General features: G+C 36.7%; 1 protein-coding gene across 3 annotated transcripts in view; it reads right to left on the bottom strand.

The window, feature by feature from the left end:
* The window catches only part of LOC139728408 (guanine nucleotide-binding protein G(o) subunit alpha-like), a 59,357-nt gene that overhangs the window by 29,254 nt on the left and 5,103 nt on the right, over positions 1 to 25,000 (bottom strand). For all 3 annotated transcript variants that reach the window (XM_071639352.1, XM_071639350.1, XM_071639351.1), the window contains exons 2-3: positions 20,844 to 20,986; positions 17,371 to 17,413 (exon numbers count right to left, since the gene is read on the bottom strand). In XM_071639352.1, the coding sequence (XP_071495453.1) occupies positions 17,371 to 17,413; positions 20,844 to 20,961 (161 nt within the window). In that variant the 5' untranslated portion in view covers positions 20,962 to 20,986. The remainder of the gene's footprint in view (positions 1 to 17,370; positions 17,414 to 20,843; positions 20,987 to 25,000) is intronic.

The following is a 25,000-nucleotide window of genomic DNA, read 5'->3' as shown; positions in this document are numbered from 1 at the left end:
TTATAGTTGTTCAAATGTAAAATTCTGAAAATCATCCGGAGGTCTCCTTCAAGTTCCCAAACGAAAAAATGAAATAATGTATACAGCTAATTTGTTTCGAGAATAAACTAATTTAGATAATGCCATGATGCTTCCAAAAATGAACTCAAAACTATGTAATTCCTGGTCTCCGCCGATAGCAAAGCTTGCTTTGAGGAGGATGAAAGTCATAAATATATAGGTGAGAGGTCGAAAGGTGCTGGTACTGTTCTTGATAGCAAGTGCTTTGATTGCTGTAACCCTATACATCCTAGTCTACTTGAAAGCAATATGATGGTATAGAATTTACACGTTTATGAGAACGGCAAGAGTGCGTGAGCGTAATTATAGGGTGGATCCTATAACGTGTATGGAACATTACATGTCATATCCGACAAACTGATATACTCTCTTAAGAAACTCTAACCGTCCTCCATATGGAGACAATGATGGATAGTTTTAGACCATTTCAAGGGACACAACATAAACCTCTTTTCGATTTAATAATGAAATTTAGACCAACAAATTGAAAAACACACGTTTAAATACTAAATGAAATGTATACACGCAAATTATTGAAGGGAATACGTGTATAAACAGGAAACTCACATACACCTAGCTACACCTGATAAACACACACACACGCACACACACACAGACACACACAATTATAATGTGTTTTAATATTCTAAAATAAAACATGTATGTGACATGAATTGTGTATACAATCGAGATTCACATTATTTGCCATGAAAACAGCGTGTGGGATGGTCGCCATGCATGGCGACTCCATCCCACACGCTGTTTTCACGTGATTTCTGAAACTCCCGCTATTTTTGGTGCACCCATGGACAAACATTATTTTTTCCTTCGCCCCTACGATGGTATACAGATATCTATAAGCACACAGTACGAAAACAAACCCGTATGCTTCTCACTAACGAATGCATATTGCTGACAAAACTTCAATGTTGGTAACTTCAGCAATACATCGTCACACCCGGTGTCATTATCATGATACAGAGCAAATTAAAATACATATACATACACACACACACACACATATATATATATATATATATATATATATATATATATATATGTGTGTGTGTGTGTGTGTGTGTGTGTGTGTGTGTGTGTGTGTGTGTGTGTGTTTAGTAGAGTAAGTGTTTATATGCATGCATGTACATACTACATAAGATTGAAAGATTTAACTGCTACATTATGACGAATATTCATTTCTGGGGGGGGGGGGGAATAGATCAGTGCTCACGTGAACGCAAAGGTGAATAATACACATCTCCGTTCTGTGCCATATTACTAAGGATTAAGACGATCCATAATATAAACACAAACAAAAGGAGATAAGGGTACTTTTGAAAGATTATATTTATATGCCATTTTCCCTTTCTAGACGTTGATCTCATCTTGGCGGAAGAGAGCGAGATTGTCGGCGGAAAAGGGGCGAGATTGTTGGCGGAAAGTGCGAGGGTGTGGGCGTACTGGCTCCCGAGGATTAACTCCGCCATAACTATCAGCAACTTGTTTGTAAACAATTACATTGGCATTTGGCAGTGGTGGTCTACAGAGGGTTAATCACGGATGTGTGTGTTCATTTAGGGACCACTGCATCCACCTGCCGCATGCTATGCTTACTTCGTCTCGCAGAGAAAGCCGTTAGGACCATCCATTACCTCACACATCGCCAAACGCTCGTTGGAAACGCGCCTATCCACACAATACTATAAATACACGAAAAAAGAAAAAAAAGAAAAAAGGAAGGAAATCCACTATCCTTACAGCCACCTCAAGGGGCATTTTAAGGAAGCGCAACAGACAGTAAGACAGGAATTTCAGGACCTTGGCGGAGGGCTGTTGAAATCATATCGCTTCTTACAGCTCCATATAAGGAAGGGTACATTGTATCTAATGTCACATGATTTAGTAGAGATAGTGTCAAGTAACGGAAAGCCCTCTGAGGTCAAAATCGTCAAAGTGGAAGCACTGTTCTTATTGTATTTTTCTGCACACTATAAGACCCATGTCACTTTTGCAACTGATGAGCAAACATATCACACTATTTAGGTGGTACATTATAGTTGTTGGTTTTGTTTAGTTTTGGGGGATATATTTTTGATATTGCTTGTGTGTTATTCACAGATTGGAAGACTTTGCTTTATCAACAGTATAGAACTAAATGTCAATGATGTCAATTTTTTTTCATTAAGGAAGTTTCGTCACCCACATTATAATATGTCTCATATAGGTGATTTTTATTCCACTGTTCTTATCATCATGTTGTTAGATAACCCGCGTTAGATAGTACGTTTGACAACTATATCATATACCACATCTATACCAATACCAACAATATAAACATAATGTTATACTGATTGTGACAACGATTGACAAAGAATTGCATCGTAAGGTTATTTCCTCACTTTATCTCACTTTGCAACAATCTTATAGAATAACGATTATGGGCTCATGGACTTATGGAGAATAGAGATGTTAAGATGGAGGGTAAAAATTTGGAAATAGTCCAATTATATGTTGATATACAAAATTTGCTGGAGAATGGATTCCATTCCATTATACACTGACAATCTTTGCAGGGCAAGGAATATATATATATCCGGAGGTCTCGGGTTCGAATCCCGATGAAAACCCATTTTCTTTGCTCAAAGTTTTCACTTTATATTTATTATTTGTTTCTAGTCAGTTTTCCCTTTCTTGTTTATATATATATATATATATATATATATATATATATACATATATATATTATATATATTATATTTAATCTTTTATTCGAATTTCGTTCAATCACAATCATATCACAAAATTCACGTTCACAGAAACAAATACAAAACATTGTACAAAGACAAAATGCAGTATACAGTCAATATTGTGCAAAATAATGTCAAACTTACATTGTGACTCTTTTTTAACCAAAGAATATACCGAAAGCACACACCTACATCCACCGCCCACACACAAACATATATATATATATATATATATATATATATATATATATATATATGTGTGTGTGTGTGTGTGTGTGTGTGTGTGTGTGTGTACAACTCTCAAGAAGATCATGCCGTGCACTTTTTGTTTTGATTCTGCTTATTTAAACAACTGACGAATGTAAAGCTTACTTTGAACGTCAAGAAATGTAAGTATGAACTCTGTACGAGTTAATTACGTCAGATAATCGTATCATTATATTGATACAAGAGACCATACATTAAAGTTCAAACTTCAGTTTCAGATTTAAAAACAAGATTGATTAAGCCTTCCTTTCACTATGTGAAATATTTCTTTTTAAGTTCTAAATGGTTTTCATCTGTACCAAATATATTGTACCTGCTTCATTACGACCAATATTAAAGACAGATATCTGTCATAAGATTGGAATCTTGCAGTAATCATTTACAGTTGATATTTACGATTTATCAATAGTAGTACAACTGTACTGAATAGAAGACCAGCAATATCAAACAAAGATTTTCCAGAGCAGTCAATCGACAAAGAATTCTTTAAATACAAAGAAATAACAGCAATGATAAGATGCAAGGGGGTGAGAACAGCGATGAAATGCGAGTTGGAAGATAACATCAAGCACACTATAATAGAAACGCGCGCACACTGGATAAAGAATATGAAAATATCCCGGGAAAATATGACGAATGCTCAGGAAGGAGAAAGGAACGAATTCCGGAGAAAAGCGGAAATGAAAGACAGAAGAACGGAATAGAAAAGACGGTAGGTTGTTGTAGCACGCCTAAGGGTACAGCGTCGAAGGCTGTCAATACAAAAGTGATGTTCAGCGCGCGGGCTCCGTCACTCCGCCTCGCTTTTCGGGACTGTGTGGGCGATAGGTCATTCATGACACACTGCTCTCATACACAAACACGCGCGGCCAACACACACCAACACCAAACTCGTGATGACGTTTATGAGCAATGCATAAATTAACAAAAAGCCGGCCAGCGTTGCAAATATGATTCATTCTACTATTCATCTCGATGTTCCCGGAGCTTACATGAACAAAGTAAAACTCTTCGCAGATGGATTGATAACATTATGGTACAGTTATCTGAAGATATAAGATATAAGTTAAAAGCTGCTGTAAGGGGGGGGGGGGGTCAAACAAATTTAAATGTCCATTACCGCCTTGTAGACCCTTCATTCTGATGAAATGCTCATTACACTCTTGACTATACTACTTTACTCTAGCTTTAGCAACATGTAGATTTAAAAAAAAACAGAAACATTCAAGCTGTGTACAGACTTGCTGGTAGGCCATACATTATTCTTTCTTTCTATATCATTTCATAGTGCTTTTTAGTAGGGCCTACTGGTGCCACGGAAGAATCATTGATTTCGAAGTCGAGAGAGTGATAAATCATCACCATGTCTGTACATTTAATGTGCATATGACAAACGCGGCAGGTTTTAAGCCGTCATTTCCATCCATCCACTAATGGACGTATTCACTGCAAAACCGCAGGATTAGAATATGAGGATTTATCGAACTTGTGCGCCTGCGCCGTTTTCAAGAATATACCCGTATTGCATTGCACTGGGCAGCATTTCTACCAGTGCTTCCTCCAGCGAGTGCTGCAAGACCCATAACACAGCTATTGATCTTACTCCGCCGATGAGCAGGGGTGGCTCCGCTAAATTTGACCTTGTGAAATATTTTTGCATCGATGGGATGATACATTCGTCCCCCCCCCCCCAAAAAAAAAAAGAAGAAAAGAAACAAGAGACTAAATCAGAGCTCCATTCGGGCTCTTTGTTTTGTACGTGGCCTAATGGTCGCTGTATTCAGATGCCATATGGAGCATCGATTTTTTTTTTGTTGTTGTTGAAGTTTGATTAGAATCGTTAGGACCAGCAGTAAAAGGTCGGAAAGGGTCAAGTCCATTTGAATACAACATCGCATCTCCCAATGTTCAATATGATTATGTAATACTCATCGTCATTAGCAGATCAGAGGCTTCTGATTTTAAATTTTTATACTCTGCTGGGTAAGCACCGTAAAAAAACGATATATCTGAATATAATGAATTATTCCGATGTCGATGGAACAAAACCATTGCCTGCTATCATAAATCTTTCATGGAGGGGATGCACTCATTGAATGACGTTATTTATGATAGTTCCGATTTATGTTTAACCGTAATATCTTGTCGTGTATAGTTTCCTGAAAGCTTCTCGAATTTGCCGACAATGGAAATGCGAAAAAAGCGAGTTAGTACCTACATCCTCTTCATACTCGGTTTGAATTGTTTTCGTCTCTGTTGGACGTTAGCTTTTTTTCATCATTCCATCCGCCCAACTGATCGTAACCCTTGACGCAATTTCTTAAACTCAAGATTTTCTAGGAGAATCATGAGGAAATCCAAAGTATAAACGTTCTTCGTATACATTTCATGGCAAAGCAAAAAATAATCAGGACACCAGAAGAAGAAAAAAACACCACATAAATCGTAGGCCTATATACATACACATCTTCATCTCATTCCCTTTAGGTATATGTATATAATATATTATGTAATATATTTGTAATATAAACTATATATATATATATATATATATATATATATACCTATATCTTATAGATCTTATTATATGAATACATGTTATATATTTCTTTTTTAAGAAAAACCCCGAGTATCATGTCAAATTAGCGACGTTATGCCTCTCTGTTGTGAAAATGAAAATATCTGCAGCAATACGTCATATCCTGTCCTTTGTAATACAAGGAGCTATACATGCCTATTCATCAATCAGTCTTGCACGCTTACCTCTGATGATGATTAGCAAATTAATGAGTCTATGTTTATAGAGACGGCTTGAAAAAAAAAAACCCACAAGAGTTGTTTCACCTCCTGTTTGTGAGTTCTTTGTCTTTGTCGCATGTTTCTTGTGGCACGATTTGTTTTCATTATCTGATAGTGTACTAATGTTCACAACTCCTCTCACTTGAGCAAAGGCAAAGTCGTTATGAGAGTTGCATTAATATGAAGGATGATGTAAGAAGACAAGTTACACAATGCAGGCCAAAATGATAGCAATTAAGGTATCTATTTTTTGATTGCAAACTGCTGTAAGCCCTTGAGAGCGATTTCGATCACCCTGTTAAACAAACAGTCATTAAACCTTTGGCGATTTTCCCTAAACAAGTTCGAGAATCCCTCGGGTAACACAAATAGTTGTTATATTGTCTCTAAATAGGCATGAGCATCATCCGCTTTTGGTTGGCAATTAGAAGGGAAGTCATTAGTTTGAAGTCATGCTCTTATTGAAACTTTGGTGTTTTTTACGGGCCTTTAGCCGTAGATTCGCCAGTCTCCAAAAAATGAAAAGTCGTGTTGTAAACAAATATTAGGTTGTTTCCAACTTGGTCACTCTGTTCCTGACTGTGAAGTTATTTTGGAAACAAAATTATATTTTCATCCTCGTCATGATTTTTTTTTTAAGAATTAAAAAACGAGAGAATTAAAAAACGAGAGATTTTCCAGAGATACCATAATATATCATGAATTCAAGGACTCATTATTTCAGGTAGCACGCACACAGGTAGGCCTAAATATTCTGTTTTGTTCATCAACCGTGCTTCTTAATCTTATTGTTGACATCAATGCATGTCCATTTCGACGTCTTGAACTTTTCAGGTAACGTCTTCCTTCTCATTTTCCATTAATTTTATAAAATCCTAAAGAGGCGTTGAAAATAATGCTGTCGTAACTGTAGACTGGGACTGGTCGAGTCAAATTATTGTGCAGTGGCAAAAGAAAGGACGGCGTTACTTGTCCTCATAGACTCAAATAGTGTTGTTCTTGTGTATAACTGGCGTTTGAAGCAATCCCGGTCGTTTCGTAGGTAGCTTTGTAGAGCGTTCACGATTCTTGGTGTTATTAGTTAAGCATTACTTGAAATGAATCATCATTTTGTTTGAGCTTGCATTGATGAGATATAAATGACAGTCCCTGAGACAAATAGCGCTTAAACTAAAGAAGCTGTACCCTGGGTAAATATTAGGTATAAGACCACGCTGTCGTTATCATTTCTTACAAAGGATCGCTCAAATTCAGTAACTTGAGATCAAAATGAATCACAATCACCTTCTCTAAATAGTCCGGGTCTGTAATGTGCATTAGTGGTGGTGTTTCCGCTCGTTACGACTTACGAGCCTTGACCAGTAAAGCAATACGCGCCATCACCAAATTTGGTCGTCTTAACCTAGGAAAGCTTGCCAGTTAGGGAGGCGAGGCCATCAGTCTAAAATCGTCGGACTTTCACCCTCCGACAAGATGCTAGAACTATCTTCAAGTAAACTGTCGCGGTCCAGGAATCCACGGCCAGTTCGAATACTTTTCTCCACTGATTTTCATGGCGATTAACTTTTTGTTTATCACAATATAAAAACAATGTGGAATGCGGCCTCATGTCTACAAGATAACCAACTTAAAGGGGAAACGTGGTGGCAACAACACTTGTATTGGGAATGTGTGATTGGGTCATTTCTCTCTCCGAAATCTTGCAAAGAACTGAACGCCTCAATTCATGAGGATACAACTGCACATTAATTTTTCGGTTCGAAGATAATATACTATTGCTAACCATGTAAGTCAAGGTATAGGCCAACAATCAAGTTAACAAAACTATTAATTTGTACATTTGTAAAATTTAGTGCATTATTCGGAAAATCTATGTATATACGCGGCGCTAAGGAAGTTAAGATTATGTAACATTTTTACCATGTTGACGTATGCGCCATTTAATACTCAACTGCCAAACATGTCTTACTTTTACTAACTCTTACTAAAGACACATCTACCAGCGAAACGTATCACATTTCAATGAAGAAAAGTTTCAAACAAAGCGATAAAATATATGCCATTGCCTTACGTCAAATGTGATGGTAACAATGAAATAAACAAACTTTGGAAGTGTAGGGTGTAGTTTGTTTTTATCAATTTCTTATCGATATTCATCGTTATATTGTAAGAAGCATTATGTAAACCAAAGCATTTGTGTACTTATGACAGCACACCACACGATGATATGGCTATTATATGTTTATCACCGTTACACTGGAAAGGGTATATGGCCATTTTTACAATCAGTGGTGTAAAACACGGTTTGGCACTAATTGGTGTATAACTTTCTTATACACTGACAGATATGCATTATTTTTTCTCATAAACTTACCAGCCACAGTGTCTACCTTGGGTACCTTAATGAACTTTCCTCTCTTTTTCTTTCAGATGTGGCATGCACTTACATGCTTGAAATCCAACACTTTTGGTGTATGCACTCTGACATGGTTTTTTTGTCAGACCTAGCATATTAAATTGTTTATTCCTTTTCATTATTTTTGTTGTTGTGGTGATAGACAGGTATCCAACATTAAGAACTATTATGTTTACCAGGTTCTGCTTTGTCTTCTTTAAAGACTGAAATTGTCCAAACTTTATGTTTCGGAGGTGACATTTTCCGTTAACAATTAACCCCTCTTTTTAGTTAGCTCTTGCTCACAATTATAAAATTCAACTTTGCTAATTTCCATCAAAACAGAATAGTAATCAATCTGACTTAACTTCGATCCAAAGATTATTTGATTCAAATAGCTTATCATTTTTTGGTGAGTGTTTATAAATTTTATGCAACTTTTCCGTTAACTTTTCTGTCACCTCCGAGACAACAGATTTATGTATTTGATTTTTTTATTCTTGACATCAGTTATACATTACATTTACAAAAATGTAACATATCCCCTCACATCATCTCTGAAGGAAGGTAGCAGAAATATAGCCTGTTGTTTTCATTTCGGAGCAATTTACAATTTTCCGTTAACACTTGTCACCTCCGAAACAATCGTCACCTCCGAAACAACAAGCGTATTATATTTGATAATTTCTCGAAGACGAAGCAATTTTGTTTGATTCTGTCCAATTGACAGGAATCTCTTTTGGATGAAAATAGTAATATGGCAACAGGAAGTGAGAATTTTCTAGAGATTAATAAAAGATCTAATAAAAACTAAGAATTACTGTTTCGGAGGTGACAAAACACTGTTAACAAGAGTTTTTGCTCATTTCTATTGAAGAGAAACCATATCATGTACACCAATGGTTTCATTTATTTTAGTAACATAAGTCTCAAAGTGGAGAAATCAACTAACACACTCTCACTCTTATTTTTATTACTATACTGTACGTTTTAGGGCAAATTTACATTTTTTCACTTTTTTAACAACGAGAATGGACAAAATACACCCATCTGTTGTATATATAATATTGTAATCAAGATCAATTCTTCTGCTTTAGTTAAGTAAACATATAGATGCTTTCATCTTAGAAGCTTGATTTCCAATTTAAGCAATTAAGTTGTGAAGATTTACCAATCACAGCTTTCCATGTAGGTTGCTTTTTCTTGTGTTTCGGAGGTGACATTGTTTGTTAACACCATATTGTTATGTGATAGTGAAAGTCAAGACTTCAGTTCCTTTTCACTATCTATTAACATTTTCAAATACATTTTATATCTACAAAATCATCACAATATAAATGACTTTTTTATACCTAGCTCACCAGAATTCCCTAGATACCAAAGTGATACATGTGGCAGTTCATGCATGCCCTAGTCCACAATCTTAAAAAAAAAAATCATAAAATAATCAAACTCCACAAAAAGGCCACATGCCTATAGCTGGTGCACAACTTGTTCTTGAATTCTTAGTTGTTGTTTTTCCATGTACAACGTGGTAATCATAAACAAAATTATGTGATTTTTTTTTTAATATGACAATAATTATTACATTTTCCAAGTTGAATAAACTGTTTATGACATTGTATTTTTTAAGATTATTGAAGTTATCTGACAACTAAAGTGAACAGAGGAACAAGTCCCCAGGACTGGAAAGGGAAAGATCCAAAAACAAGATTTGTAAGACTATCTCAATATAAATTTGATGATGTGTTTATCTTGTCTTGTTATTATGTTTTATCTTAGAATTTGGCTTTAAGTACTGGAATTTCAAGGAAAAGAAAATGGTTTCTTAAAGGACAAGTCCTCCTTCATATACATGTGGATTGAGTGAATGCAACAACATTAGTAGAACACATCATTGAAAGTTTGGGAAATTGGACAATCCATTCAAAAGTTATGGGTTTTTTTTAAGTATCTATGCAATCACTGCTGGATGAGACGACTACGACAGTGTATGATGTCACATGCATACAACCATATAAAGAAAATATAAGTGAATTTTACAAAACTTTACTTTTTGAAAAAAGTGCACATTTCTTCAACTTGCTACTGATGTATGTTAGGGAATATTATTCACCCTGCCTTCCAAAAGAGAGAAGTCAAGTGTTCTTTTGTTATGCAAGAAAAGTGAAAATATGTTGAATTTTCTTGATACTTTCTCTATATCCTTGTACACGTGTGATATCACAAGCTATAGAAGTCTTCTCATTCAGCTTTAACTGAGCAGCAACTTCTAAAATTCATAACTCTGGAACGGATTGCCATATTTTCCTCAAACTCTCACTGATGTGTTTTACCAATATTGCTGTATTTACTCAACCCTCGTGTCTATTGAGGTGAACTTGTCCTTTTTCGGTCCCTTATAGGGTTATTTGAGACCAGTTTGTGTCCGGGACCTTCTGTGAAGTTGATGGGTAAAATTACTGAACAAAAAAAAATTTTCCCCATAAGTTCACACAAAAGCATTATGCTGCTCTCTTCAGCTGGGAAACACAAACTGTTGTCTTAACCAAACTGTAAAAACTTGCTAAAGATTAGTATGAATTACAATCTAAAACAAAATATGAGCTGGTATCCACTATCATGAAAGAGAAAAACTAAACAAAATAACAAGTAAGAACTGAAAGAAAGAGCTTATATTTGAAAATTAAAGCCATGAGGAAAGACATGAATGTTTACAATATATTAATTAACACCTGAGAAGTTGGGTTGTCTCTGTGTTGTGTCACCTCCAAAACAATAAAATGATTTTTTTCTTATCTTATACTTTTTACTCTCAAAAGTGACTAATTATGATTTGCAGGTACATTTCCAAGCAATTCAGAAAGATACATAAAATATATTTTAGTAATGTCAACAGTTTAAATGAATCTGGTATATAGAAAATTTATCCCAGATGAACCAAACACCTTTCACCAGTATTATAACATTTGTATGGTGGCTATCAAGAATGATGAAGAATTCATGAACATCCTTGACTTAATCTATTTATAATACTATGTGCAAACAAAAACATAATACAAGTCAAATAAGAATTTTTGCTTTTGGCATTCATAACCTATGTCCCCACCAAAAAATTACAATGGTACCCTCCGCAACGATAACTTTAAAGATAGTGAATCAATCTAAAATACAATTTGAGGGATTGAAACTATAACTCATTGCCCACACCTTACAGAAAACCCCATTCAATTTGCTTCAGAGGTCAGAGAAATGAGGATTTTTCTAGAGCATGTCAGGAATCCCTTCCCTCCAAGTTCTGTATATTGTGTTTACACATTAATATGCAGTTCCAAGAGCATCCAAGTGCTAAACTTGGAAGAATCAGACTCCTGACATCCTTTATAACAATCCACATTTCTTTGAGACCACTTTTTCTGCAAAATAGAGCTAAGATGTTATAATTTAAGACCCCAAAGTAGATTTTAGCTGATTTAATCATATTGGGTGCTATCAATGCAAAAGTCTAATTGTAAATTTGGGGGGGGGGGGGGACATACTATATGAATACTTGAACACAATGTTTACATTGAATGTCACCTCCGAAACAAAGTTATTCTTCCCTGGTGTTGTGGAATAAAATGTTCCGAGAGAAAAGAAACATTACTAAAATGATCTTACACCCTCATTTCAATTTAAGGTAGAAAATGGAATGCCATGTTTCTTCAGGTTACAATATCTAGCTTATGTCCGTCATATTCTTACTGTAAATGAATATTTCAACACAATGTTAACATTGAATGTCACCTCCGAAACGAAGTGATTCTTCCCTGGTGTTGTGGAATAAAATGTTCTGAGAGCAAAGAAACATTACTAAAATGATCTCACACCCTCATCTCAATTCAAGGTAGAAAATGGAATGCCATGTTTCTTCAGATTACAATATTTAGCTTACAACCTTCGTCCAAATGGAAGGCAAACTACCGGTACCCATGCTAATTAATGAAGTGTAAAAAAACACTCGTTCTGTGTGGTTTATCTGCTTGAAACAGGAGTTAATTTCTTGTTCTCGAGTTATAATTATTAAAAACATTGATAAAAAGAAGAAGTTTTGTGTTATTGTCACTTATTCTAAAAAAAAACTGAGTGTTAATATTAATGTCACCTCCGAAACATTCTATTATGTTAACTGTCACCTCCGAAACATCCATGTGTGAAAAATCCAAGATTTAAAGAAATGATTGGAATTTCATTTAACCTACATAGGAAGGTAGCCCTTCTTAAAGACTTGTTATAGTATAGAGTTTGACCTGGCTTGCCCTCCAATAAATAGTTAAAATCTTAAAAATTGCATGTCAATTGGTATTTTTACCAAAAATTTATAAATCTCATGTATTTTTTTTTAATTCACTTTATATTCGACCCCAAAATAGTTTTGATTCACGAACTATATATTGTTGTTAACCATATAAACTTTGCATGGTGAAGTTTGACTACAGAGTTTTGTCATTATGGTGCAATTCATGAAAACAAAATTTTGCTTAAATTTACTTCAGGTGCCAGGGTTTTCCTTAAATTACACCAATAACTCTTCAGCTTTAAGGTCTGAAATGTTATTTTTTCAAAAATTTGAATACTTTCCAACAGGAATCAAACAGAATAATGAAAAAATATTTTGTTTGAAATTTTGACCCTCTGAGTACAAAAGTTACACCACTGATCGTAAAAAAGGCCATATATTATGTGCGTGTACCCCTGACGGTGTTCTACGATATGTACAGCACGCTTGCTCATCTACTAAAAGCCTTATAGAAGTGTGAGCTCTGTATAGAAGCGGATCAATGTGATTATTGATCCACACTTTGAATTATTGTTTGCCCACAACTTGTGGCGGGCAAACAGAGCACATCGTACATGCTGCTCGCGGAAATGTGAAACTTGGAGCAAATATTGACAGAGAAATAAGAGGAATGAAAAAAAAAAATCTAATCGTTGAAAATTTAACTCGAGCAAATTGGCAACACAACAGAGATTACACTTTCAACAAAGGGACAAAAGCAGTTTAAAGCAGATATTTTAAGAAGTCTGAAGCTTGCAATAAAAAATTCAACAATCGAAACCAATTTGCAGTTCAATGACTAAAAATATGTATGTAATTTACCAAATCACTGATTTTCTCTTTTTTTCATAGAACAAATTCATCCGACTCAGTAATCTGTTTAATGACTTCTCGAAGTGTGGTTTCAGTGTCCCAGCGAGGAACTTCAGATGATAACATTGTTGTACTATTAAATACTTTGGATTATTGAATTAATCATCAGTTTGAATCGTTTTGAAAACATTAAATGATTGTTTTGCTCTGCATGTCGTGACTTTTATTTGCTGCTCATGATTCTGAACTATATAGCAGTGTGTAACACCTATACTCGCAGCATGAAGGTAATTAAACAGCTTCTAAATCGACGAAAGTTGTGTAGTAAATTGCCCGATTCCTTGAAAAATAATTCCCCCCCCCCCCCACAGAATTGAACATTTTGGTCATATTTGCAGTGGCGGATCCAGAGGGGGGCGCAACCGGCGCACGCCCCCCCCCCCTTTATTTTTCGTTAAAAACAAAAGAAATAAAAAGAAAAAACATGAAATGAAACCCGGAAGTGGCACCAGAAATATTAGTCACGCCCCACCCCCCCCCCCTGTATTTGTATTACTTTTGTTGCATCCATGTAAACGTGGTTATATTGAACATCACATTTGGTAGCAGCTTTCATATCAAGAGAAAGACTACAAAATGCTCATTACTGCCTGAAAGAAATGGAACAGTTCGGGCATGATTATGACAATGAAGGTTTGAGTTCCTGTTGCGTCATCGAGTTTGGCGTGTACCAGCGAAAGTGGCTTCATTTTTATGATGAGATGTATTCACATGTATACTGTGAATTGGGTGTGACAACATGGTATACACTGTATTTTCTCTCTGACCGCAGGATCACCTGGCTTACTGACTAGGACACGTCGTTCCTCTATTATTACCATGCGGTGATGCACTGCAAACCGTGTTCTATTTCAATAATTTCTGGCAGTGTGACATTAACGCAGTATAATCCTGATAATTCCACTTTAAAAGTATAACAAAATTTGAAAATAATTCTCCTTGCAGCTACTAGTCTGTATAGAATGAAAGGTGTCCCAATGCTAAAACAGAATTTCCAATGGCAAAAGTTTGGAGGTTTTGTTTGTTTTTGCCATTGCGCAGTATGACGCTGTGGTCCCTGTCCCTGCTTCTGTAATATAGAGGACAGTGGAACACCGAGAATTATGTTATTTCCAACAGTTTCTTTGGCACTGCTCTCACGGATGGGTATACATATCACTTTCTTCCAATTGAATTCCGACTGAATTGACGTGCTATTCAATACCCACCTCCCCCCCCCCAAAAAAAAAAAAAACAAAACAAAACAAAACAAAACAAAACAAAAAAACGCACACACACACACACACACACACAACAGAAAACAAACCAGAACACTCTTCATCCCTCGATAGCAATAACTAGATGTGATGCAGAATGCCAGTAAAACTTAGATAAGTCTTGACAACCGTTTGGCATGTTGAATAAGTAATCAATCCAACAACAAAAAATCGCTTATAAGTGCACGTCAACCTCATGTTGGAACTGACTTTGATGAATTAGTAAAATCGTGCCAACAGAACGGTGAAAATTTAAGCAGTATCAAACTATCGATGAATATAAAGTTACGGACTTGTCTACAAGAAATAAGGATATCATTCGCCGTCTTACATTGTTTATGCAAATTACATGAGATAATGATGGCATGACCTCAAAGGACTGCCATTCTCCTACGTTATTATGTACATGATCTTCAAGACATTTTTATTCTTGAGGTGGACTCAAGAAGACTTTAAGATGATATCATTCCTGTCAAACTGTTGTAGAGTGACAATGATCTAGCAGTGCGGATTTCGTAGATGGAAGGGGTCAAAGTTGCCGATTTATAAACAAACAGATGATTTTGTAATATATGTATATTCAGTCTACTAGTATTGGGTAAACTGTTATTACATGATCACCATTTGTAATTTACATAACATACGTGATTACGGCCGTTGTCATTGCCTCTCAAACATGCTGACATCTAAAATTTCGTAACTTTCCAATTCTTTGTCTGATTCTTAAGAAACCATCATACTATCCCTACCCTTTCAACACTTTACTTTCTTACTATGGAGTTAACTTTAATATGGAATGGAATTTCTCTTTAATAGGGTGGTATGGAAGGTCACTGACATCTACGAGGTTTGCCCTTGATGCAAACTGTCGGTGCGCACTTGAATCCGAAACGGGGAAGGAATCGAGCCCGATGCATTCCATCTTGAATTGGATAACGACTCCCAATTTGCACAAGGAACAGACTTCGTTTCGTGCTCATTAAATGATTAGTGCAGTCGATCCAAGGGGTGCACACTGGGTCTATACGCCATGTAATACCGCATCATGGTTAAGTATCGCATGACGTTCATTAAAGGATCTTTTATGTAACCAACTGTTTCATACAGGTACAGAAACAGACTTTCTTTCAGAAGAAACTTACATTGAAAAAAAAAATACATATACATATCACTTGCAGGTTTGCATGGTGCAGTATATGACGGAGAAAGATTACGTTAGCATCACGCGTATGTAGTCCTTGTCTTTTACATAATAAGTGTGTACATGATACTAACAGGTTCTTACATTTAATCATACATACTGAATACAATGCAGTATCACAGCAACTACAGGACGTATATGACATGTGAACACGTTCACAAGCATACATACATGAAATAAATTTTTGAATGTTGTGCTCTGATACAGTATACGTGTTTGGACTTCAACTATAGAAAAAGCACATATTAATTACGCACACGCCTCTCCCGATCAACAGAAATAATGAGACAGAAAAATAGATCCTGTCAAATCGTGGAATACAAATATTGACTGATGTTTACAATCATTCAATGTGTAAGGTTCCACGAGCGTGGGCGTTCGTTTTCTTTCGTCATCGACTCGTTGTGCGATGCACCCGTCCTAATACCGTTTGATAATCAACATTAATTATAGAGTATCAACTCGTATTTGCTAGAGGCACTTGAAATATCTCTACATACAAAGTAATATCTATGTATATATCTATGTATATGCGTTCTATACATTCACTCACATCGATATACAAGTAAGATATACGTAAATGAGTGTATACAATTACAAATGTATATCATAGTTATATACAATGTATGTATAAATGTGTATGTATATAAATTTGTGTGTGTGCGTGGTTACGTGTGCAATACCTGTGAAATTCTTTATGTCTCTATCTATTTAATTTAAATTGACCGGACACATTGCGGTACTGGTTAAATACATATAAGTCTGCAAAATATCTCAGCGGAATAAATAAAAATATATCACAACTAAAATCTAAGAATAGGATCATAATGACTTGGTGACATTGCAATTCCTGCATTAACCACATGACATGAAATTCAGGGAATTAAGAGAAAAGGGCCGCATCAGAATCTGTTGACTTCATCTTATTTGTTCCTGACATGGAGTATGGACACGTACATCAATTCGTATTTTGCACTGCACAGATGGGCGTGAAAGTTATGTTATCGTTAGCTTGACACAAAATCAACAACTACAAGGACGTACCTAAAATGTGAAATAGATCCATTTCGCCAGGCGATATTTCTGTATCGATACTATACCGATAATAACAGTTTGGATGTATGCTGCCTGCACTTTGAATGCGTGTAGGCCTATACGCAAGGACACTTTTCTAATGACAAATCATGAGCATGCCACTACTTGGATGTGTCAGTGAAAATTTGATGTCGATTATTTTGTTCTGCTTATGTAATGATTATCGTAAATCAATCCAATGATAATACATGCCTGCTTCTCTCTCTTTCCCTCTACCTCTTTCCCTATACATATGAGGTATATATATATATATATATATATACATATATATATATATATATGTGTGTGTGTGTGTGTGTGTGTGTGTTATAGATTCTCATCTTTGTTTACTGGTAACATCATGTGAATGAAATACTTACTTCATCTGTTTGACTATTGTACTCTTTCCAGATTCCCCTGCACCTGTGTGGTGGGGAGAAAAAAAAAAGAAGAAGAGAAAATATACATATTATGTTCGCATAATTTATGTTTGTCACTTACACAAAAGCATAATATCGTTTAACATTGTCACAGACATCTTTGTCATATTATATCATAAAAATGCCCCTATAGAGAATCAATCGCTACATCATAAAACGAACATCGAATTTCACTTTGAAACAAATATTTATGAATGTAATACATTTGCTGAGCATCTGATTTGTATATAGTGTGCACAAATAACATAACTTATACATCTTCAGGTTATGCAACGTGAACAGAAAAACAAACTCTGCATTTGATTTAACCAACGGCGTGCCGTACACTGAGGTGAGAAAATTCCAAATTCTACACGGGGATGTCAGATTCTTGTAGGCTAACGGATATGACGGCATACGATTGGCAAGAGCCGCGTCGTTTCGTAGTTTCTTGATAAATTGCTTTAATAGCTGCAACAATTAACAAAACACGAAACACTACTACCCGTTACATGACGCAGTTATTCTGAATAGTGCTCTTCGAATAAACTTTTACACGTAAATCCTCTTGCGTTCAGGCAAACGAATGTTTTCTTACAGTTCTTGTACAGTTTTTTAATGATCATGTCCGACCAGCAATATTGTCACATTTTGCAATTCACTTTGCTAAACCCTATACATGTATGTATTTTTATGTTATGTCTCGATGCTATGTCGTCTTGTTGATTTTTAGTCTTCGTTGTATGTTGACATCTTTAGCAATATGAAATGACAGCCTTGGAAAAGAGAAATATTCTTTGATTTTGAAAGCAAGAATTTTCACAAGCTGATTCCATTTTCTATAGTTGTTGCTATTGTAATTACTGTTTTATACAGATGGGCTAAGTATAATTACATGGTCATCTTTATTGAAAACATTCTGAGGTATACATTATTAGAACAAGAATTTTCACCATGAGTAAGGTAGATTTTCATGAAGATTTTCACGAAAATAGATGAAGTGCTAATTAGAATTTCACATATCACTCTCATTAACGATTTTTTTTTTAGTTCGGATGTGACGAGACAGCATTCATTCTACGTATACATTCATGATCGCTGTATTGTAACTTCGGTGGCTTCCGAGACCTACACTCGGTTGGTATTTGGAGAAACCTTTTGACTATACATAGAGTCATTTGGATACTGTTGTCCTTCAAAATAACTCGATACACGACAGCCTTTGAGTGATCTCGAAGGCATATCAACAAGATCGTTTGGTTTCCTGAAAATATGTTGAATAATGAATACCATTTTTTTAAGTGAGATGGAGGGGAAGAATGGATGGCGGGAACTGACGGTTGGATTCACAATTAGTACTGACTTCTTATTGATGTTTCATCTACCCATCCGTATATATGCTGAAGCCACGTCAACATCGCCCACTGAGGCGAAATTAATAAGACTTTCCGTGCAGTAAAAGAATAACACTGGCAGCAGGAACTGCACTAAATCAGAAAACCATATCTGAAGGAAGTGTTGTTGGCATATTTCGTGACCATGGACTTAGCCAATTTAAATCTAAGTTGTTCGAAAATAAGCTTTCCATGGCACGGTAGGTTACGGAACAGGATCAAGTTTTAATTATGTCTCCTAATCATCTTTTATTTGCTTTACTTCATTGTATTCTGTGTAGCGATTATCCTGCATCAGGCCTGGCCTATTCAGTTGTATCTTTTTCCACATGCGCAGTTTTAATGGATTCATATATCATGAAAATACATGGGACATATGTACATTAATTACACAAATCAATTCTGTAAGTTAAATATACAACTAACGGGTGAATCAAACCAGAAGAATGTATATCATGAAGACAGAATATCAAATCAAGTCAAATTCTAAAGCTTTGAAATATTTTTTTTTTGTGGTAAGTATGAAGGGACGTGCAGTTCTGAACATTACGAGGGAGTGCATTGTACAAGATAGAAACGTATCGTAAATTATTTTCTTTTATACTCCGTCCTTGGATGGAGTGTTTGGAGGGAACAGTTTATGGAATATTGATTTCTATATGGTGATGCTACGCTATTTTGTTTACCAGTGTTAAAAATAAGTTGGTACTAAATCATCGTGAATTTTACAAGAGAACACAATATTGGTATTTAACACGCTCTTCCACTGATTGCCATTTAGTGTGGGCAACAAGTTATACACCTTCACAATATTATGTATTGGTATATGTGTATATATATATATACATATTATAAATTATGCATATGATAACGTACAGATAAATATATATTTCATTCTTTGAATTCTATGTCACTGAACTAGTTATGTTACACTGTAATTTTCAAATAAATACCTTTAAATTGAGTGAACTGTCTCATCGTACATGGAATTAACAACATTATATATCTGATTTAATTATATATATATATATATATATATATATATTCATATACACCTACACACTCATAATTATGTATTATATACGTCTGTGTACCTGTGTCGGCGTGTATATGTGTAGAGGGATCTTGACATTCAGAGGGATTCATACATCTTTGTAAAAGAAGAAGAGTATTGCGGAAATGTTTGCTGAAGCATTAATCCATGCATGGGGTGATAGCTAAAAGGGAAATATATCCAGTTACGGTACATAGTTAATAATCAGTATCATTAAGCAGCTATTTTATTGTACTAACGCATGTACTAATAGCCATCGATTGCCGTTTCCAAAATGTCATTTTTTTTCAGTATCAATTATCTTCTAATCGGCCCATATGGACAATGCTACCACAGTGAAAGATTGCTTTTATCATTCCCTCATTCCGTTTTCAGGATCGCCCAATTAGATAATTTGCCCGATACCGACTATTCACCGCCAGAATATCATGATGGCGTGACGAAGGTCGAAAGTGATATAGTACCCGAGATAGTGATTAGTGTTGCATTATGCGTGAAGGGTTAGGAGAGCGGACCTGGATTTGCAGGTTATAGTGTTTAAAACAAAACACACGAGTTGCCTACCACGGCCGGCTGGATGCTAGAGTAACGTGAGCTATGCATGACCGAGTGTAACGTTTCGATGCATGAACGGGTGGTTGAAGATGCTTTCTCGCTAACGAGTAATTAAATTCCATGGAGCAACATTGCAGAAAGGGATATTGCTACTAAAAAGGGGGAACGAAACAGATGTTAATGGGGGATGCGGTAACTCAGTGGAAGAACAGCTACTTCGTGTCATCAGCCACTCGTAATGGACATTGGTGGAAGATATGCACCAGGTAAAACGAGTACCCATTATTCATGGTGGCTGACTATAGGAGCTGCTGTGTAAAGTGATACATATTCAACACACACGCCGAGGATTATCTGCGATTATGATGCCCACGGGGATTTGCAAGGAGTGGTGACAATGATGGAAATTATTTGACAGTCTTGGTGCTTACCTAGCAGAAGGAGCTTGACATCCCTGGCAGCTTGAAGCCCATCTTCTTTCAAGTTTTTGTCGATCTGTTTACTTCTTTCCTGCGCCTGTCGATCCTCAGCGCTCATGGCACAACCCATGTTTACCCGTTATCCCAAGGCACGGCTGCCAAGACAAAGTAAAACACAACTCGTCTTTAAAAGATACACCTGTTTTACCAAAAAAAAAAATATATGAAAAAAAAATCCAAAATGAGTGTTATTGTACATGCACGGGAGTTAGCTTTTTTTTTTTCGTACTCGGGCGTGCCGAGTTGGAATGACGTGTATGTATATTGGGTGCGTGCGTTATCCCCAATCCTGTGTGCTGGTTTTTACACACACAAACCTACACACATACACACGCTGTTGAATAGAGTAGGGCTTGGTTGTGCTGCTCTCTCTCCCCTGGTGACGTATACACACTCTCAATTAGGTCGGACGTAGTATAGTAGTGGCTGCCAACACACGGCTGCTTACAACAATGGCGGCTGCGTGGAGCGCAAAATGCCTAAGTGGGACATTCACTTCTCACACGGCAGCATGTACCGCTCTCCCCTATCGCCCGTAGATGTAGAACTCTCGCCGTATGAAGCTGTCCAGATGGAAAGCTTTTACACCCATTCTGCGTAGATCCATAGAATCCAAATGTAGTCCAGAGATGCGGGACGCGTTAAGATGCTCTGTAAACGAATCAAACTGGTGGTTTGCATAGACGCGGGTTGGAGAAAATAAAATAATCAATGGCAAAGCAGTGCGTGGCACTCCCACCCAGCGAGCCCAGTGCGCAACGGATGGCGGTCATGTGGCATACGGCACTACCAACACGTTCTCTGCCGTCATAGACATTGTCGTCTGGTCAATGCCGAAAGACACTGGTCACGGTATGAAGGCATGGTTTACTCGTCGACAAAAATAGTCGTAATGTAGCGAAAGTTTGTGCAAATAAATCCATTGATTATCCAACACGATTGCTGTGAATAGATCGTAAGATCTTGACTCCACCACCTGTATCGCTGAAGAGGGAGTTGAGGGGTTTGATACTCGTTTGCCCTCACACAGGCTGCTGGTAATTACGGAATATATCTGTGATAAGCCTAGCCAATTAATCAGCCTGCATCAGGTGGCTCGCATTCTCCCCTCTTCGTATCCAAGCCACGAATCGGCAGCTTTGTTTCACATCCACTCCCGCGGAAACTCGATTGTAGTCTGGATTCTTCCACAAACGGTGTAAAGAGCCCCGAGGATCGAAGCGCGTGATGAGATGGCGGGAAAACAAGTCGAGCCTGGTTCGTCGCGTGGACACGGCTGCTCGACCGCTTTTGGCTCCGAGCTCGAATCTGTTTCACGCGCCGCGCTTCGAGCTAAGCCTAGCTCCGGCCACGCCAAAGCCCTCTCTACTCCCGTGCCCGTTCAGCGGTAAAGAATCTCATTACGATGCGTTTCATCTCATTCCCTCCAATTTATCTTCCATGCGAGATAATCTTATGCAAATGGAGCAACCCGGGTTGAAACTGGCTATTCGCGCCGTGAGTGGAAGGTGGACGTGCCGTACGCCAATCACAACAAAATAGCACACTGCACACACACACACGAGTATATCGCACGGCGTTGGGAATAGTAGATCATGCACAACACAAACAGGAGCGCAAGCCAGTGGAGAAAGATGCGTCGCTTCACTCTATGTACCGTAGCTTTTAGTGTAGGAATTAATATTAACATAAGATTTTAATACGGGTCTTCTCAAATTAGATTTCCTTCATCCCTCGTTTCGCGTGTACATCGCATTGAACCGAGAACATAAGTGCAACCACATGGGGGCGCTATTCATCTCATACTTGGTTAAAGATTAGTGTTTTCAGCTACGTTTTCCTTCATGGGTATACTTCCCCATCTCCATATTGTACAAATATAATATACTTTGCCTTGGCAGTTCTGATTTAAACTGCGGTGCCTGCAAAATAGTACTTTCTTGGAGACACTGATCCCTTAAGATTTGACCAGAAACTCGAAACTACGCAGGGTGTATTTGTTTCCTATTTGGGATCAAAGATTTAAACAAAAGAAGGGGAAAATATAAAGCGAGAAGTCGTGAGGTGGATCCGATGTTATAGATGGATCCTCACGTAACCATACGAAGCTGCAGGGTGTGATGTCGTCATTATTGCTTTGTTACATTTTACAGAGTGTCCTTACAAAGCAGCGCGCGTTGTCAGGAATGCTTTGTGATGTCACAATTGCTTCGTTACATTTCCCAAAGTGGTCGTAAGAAGAAACGCGCGTTGTCAGGAATGCTTTGTGATGTCACAATTACTTCGTTACATTTCATAAAGGGGTCGTAAGAAGCAACGCGCAATGTCAGAAATGCTTTGTGATGTCACAATTACTTTGTTACATTTCACAAAGTGGCAGTACGAAGCAGCGCGCAATGTCAGAATTGCTTTGTGATGTCACAATTGTTTTGAGACATCAATTCACAAATAGTGAACTATTTGGAAAATGTCGTCATAAACAGTGGACGTCATTTTCCAATTAATATGACACGGAGTGTCAAACAGGCCAACAATCTGAAATGGTTGAAAATATATATCACGTGAAGCTCTTTCAACCAATCGCTAGAGGATTAGTTTTGTTTTTTTTTTTATCCAAAATATAATGCAAATATCTTTCGCGTAGTCGGTAGTAGTGGATTGCTATAATATTTTGCAAGAAAGAAGGCATTTGTATTTATTGCAACAGCTTGTCAAACATAATAGTGTCTGTTTAGATAAGAGGCTTTAAGTCTAAGTCGTATTCACTATAGAAATCGATTGGGTATGAATGACGGTGGAGCAAAACAGAAGAAAATGCAATTTAAGGGTTTTGCTATCTCCGCTAATAGTCGTAAGGAATTCAAAGTGCATCTTTACAACGCAACAGAGACCATAAAGATCTCCAGCATCAACTTTAAAGGTTCAATAACACTTCAAGTCGCTCAATCGTGTCGCTGATAATGATAAAAAGATAATGCAAAGATTTTCCACAACCAACTTCTCTACGAAAGATTAACTCCCCCTACCCCCGGCTTCGAATCAATTATCATAAAATTATGAGAACATTATAACTACGGAGTTATACAATCAGTGCAGCGAGAGGCTATCAATAAAGCCAGACTGGAGTGGTACATTGTGAATTTCAGGACAAGAGCTCTTTAACTAGGCTTGTTTCAAGTGTTCCCTTTGTCCACTAAAATAGATACCAATTTCAGTTTATATATATATATATATATATATATATATATATATATATAAGCACAAGGATGAATCATGAACGCGAGGTCATATTGGTGCAAAACATGGTTTGAAATGACACTATTATCTCAGCTGTACAGGTACTGTGTAGTAGCCATGCAAAGTTTTTCTGCATCTTGGCAGTTTTCCAACAGTTATGTTCGATGTTGGCACTCCAAATGAGAACGAGCACGTCCCCGTGTCATAATCATCATCCTCAAAGCACCTGATCACTTCGTGTTAAAAAAATAATTTGTTTTACAAAATTTCTCTGTGTTCCAAAGAGGCATATCAATGGTTTTATTTCTGTCGTCTAAAGGTTTACTTCAATCATAAGAGCCCACTTGGAAAGACATTCATCCATTCTAAACAAGCTCAACGAAAACTATTTGAATTGTACAAATCAATAAAAATCAGGAAAAAATTAATTTCGTTTAGCCCAACGCGTTATAGGAATGATACAGGGTTATGAATTTACATAGCCTCGGTTTAATGCGTGAGCGAATAGATGTGTAGGGAAATGAAAAGGCAAATAATACATAGGCTTCCTAGAATTATCTGAATATTCAAAGAGCGTATAATCTAAGTATGACGTTTAAATTGTTGAAATGAGTCATATTGATACAGAAGAACACAGAAAGTAATAAAACACCCAAACCAAGAATGACGGAGAGTGGTAAATGCACTTGATAGATACCCAAATAGCAACAAATCATAATTTGTGAAACAATATAAAATGAAATGCTGACTGCATATCGTCTTCTAAATTCATCATATATATATATATATATATATATATATATATATATATATAGTGTGTGTGTGTGTGTGACAGCAAAGGACTTAACCACAACATGGTGGGGCGGTGCAAG

Source organism: Diadema antillarum, unplaced genomic scaffold, assembly GCF_040938485.1.
Source record: "Diadema antillarum isolate AM-2024a unplaced genomic scaffold, OU_Dant_1.0 seq00000177_RagTag, whole genome shotgun sequence".
Lineage (NCBI taxonomy): Eukaryota > Metazoa > Echinodermata > Echinoidea > Diadematoida > Diadematidae > Diadema > Diadema antillarum.
The sequence above is the reverse complement of the archived record's forward strand: the minus strand, read 5'-3'. Positions and strand labels throughout refer to the sequence as shown.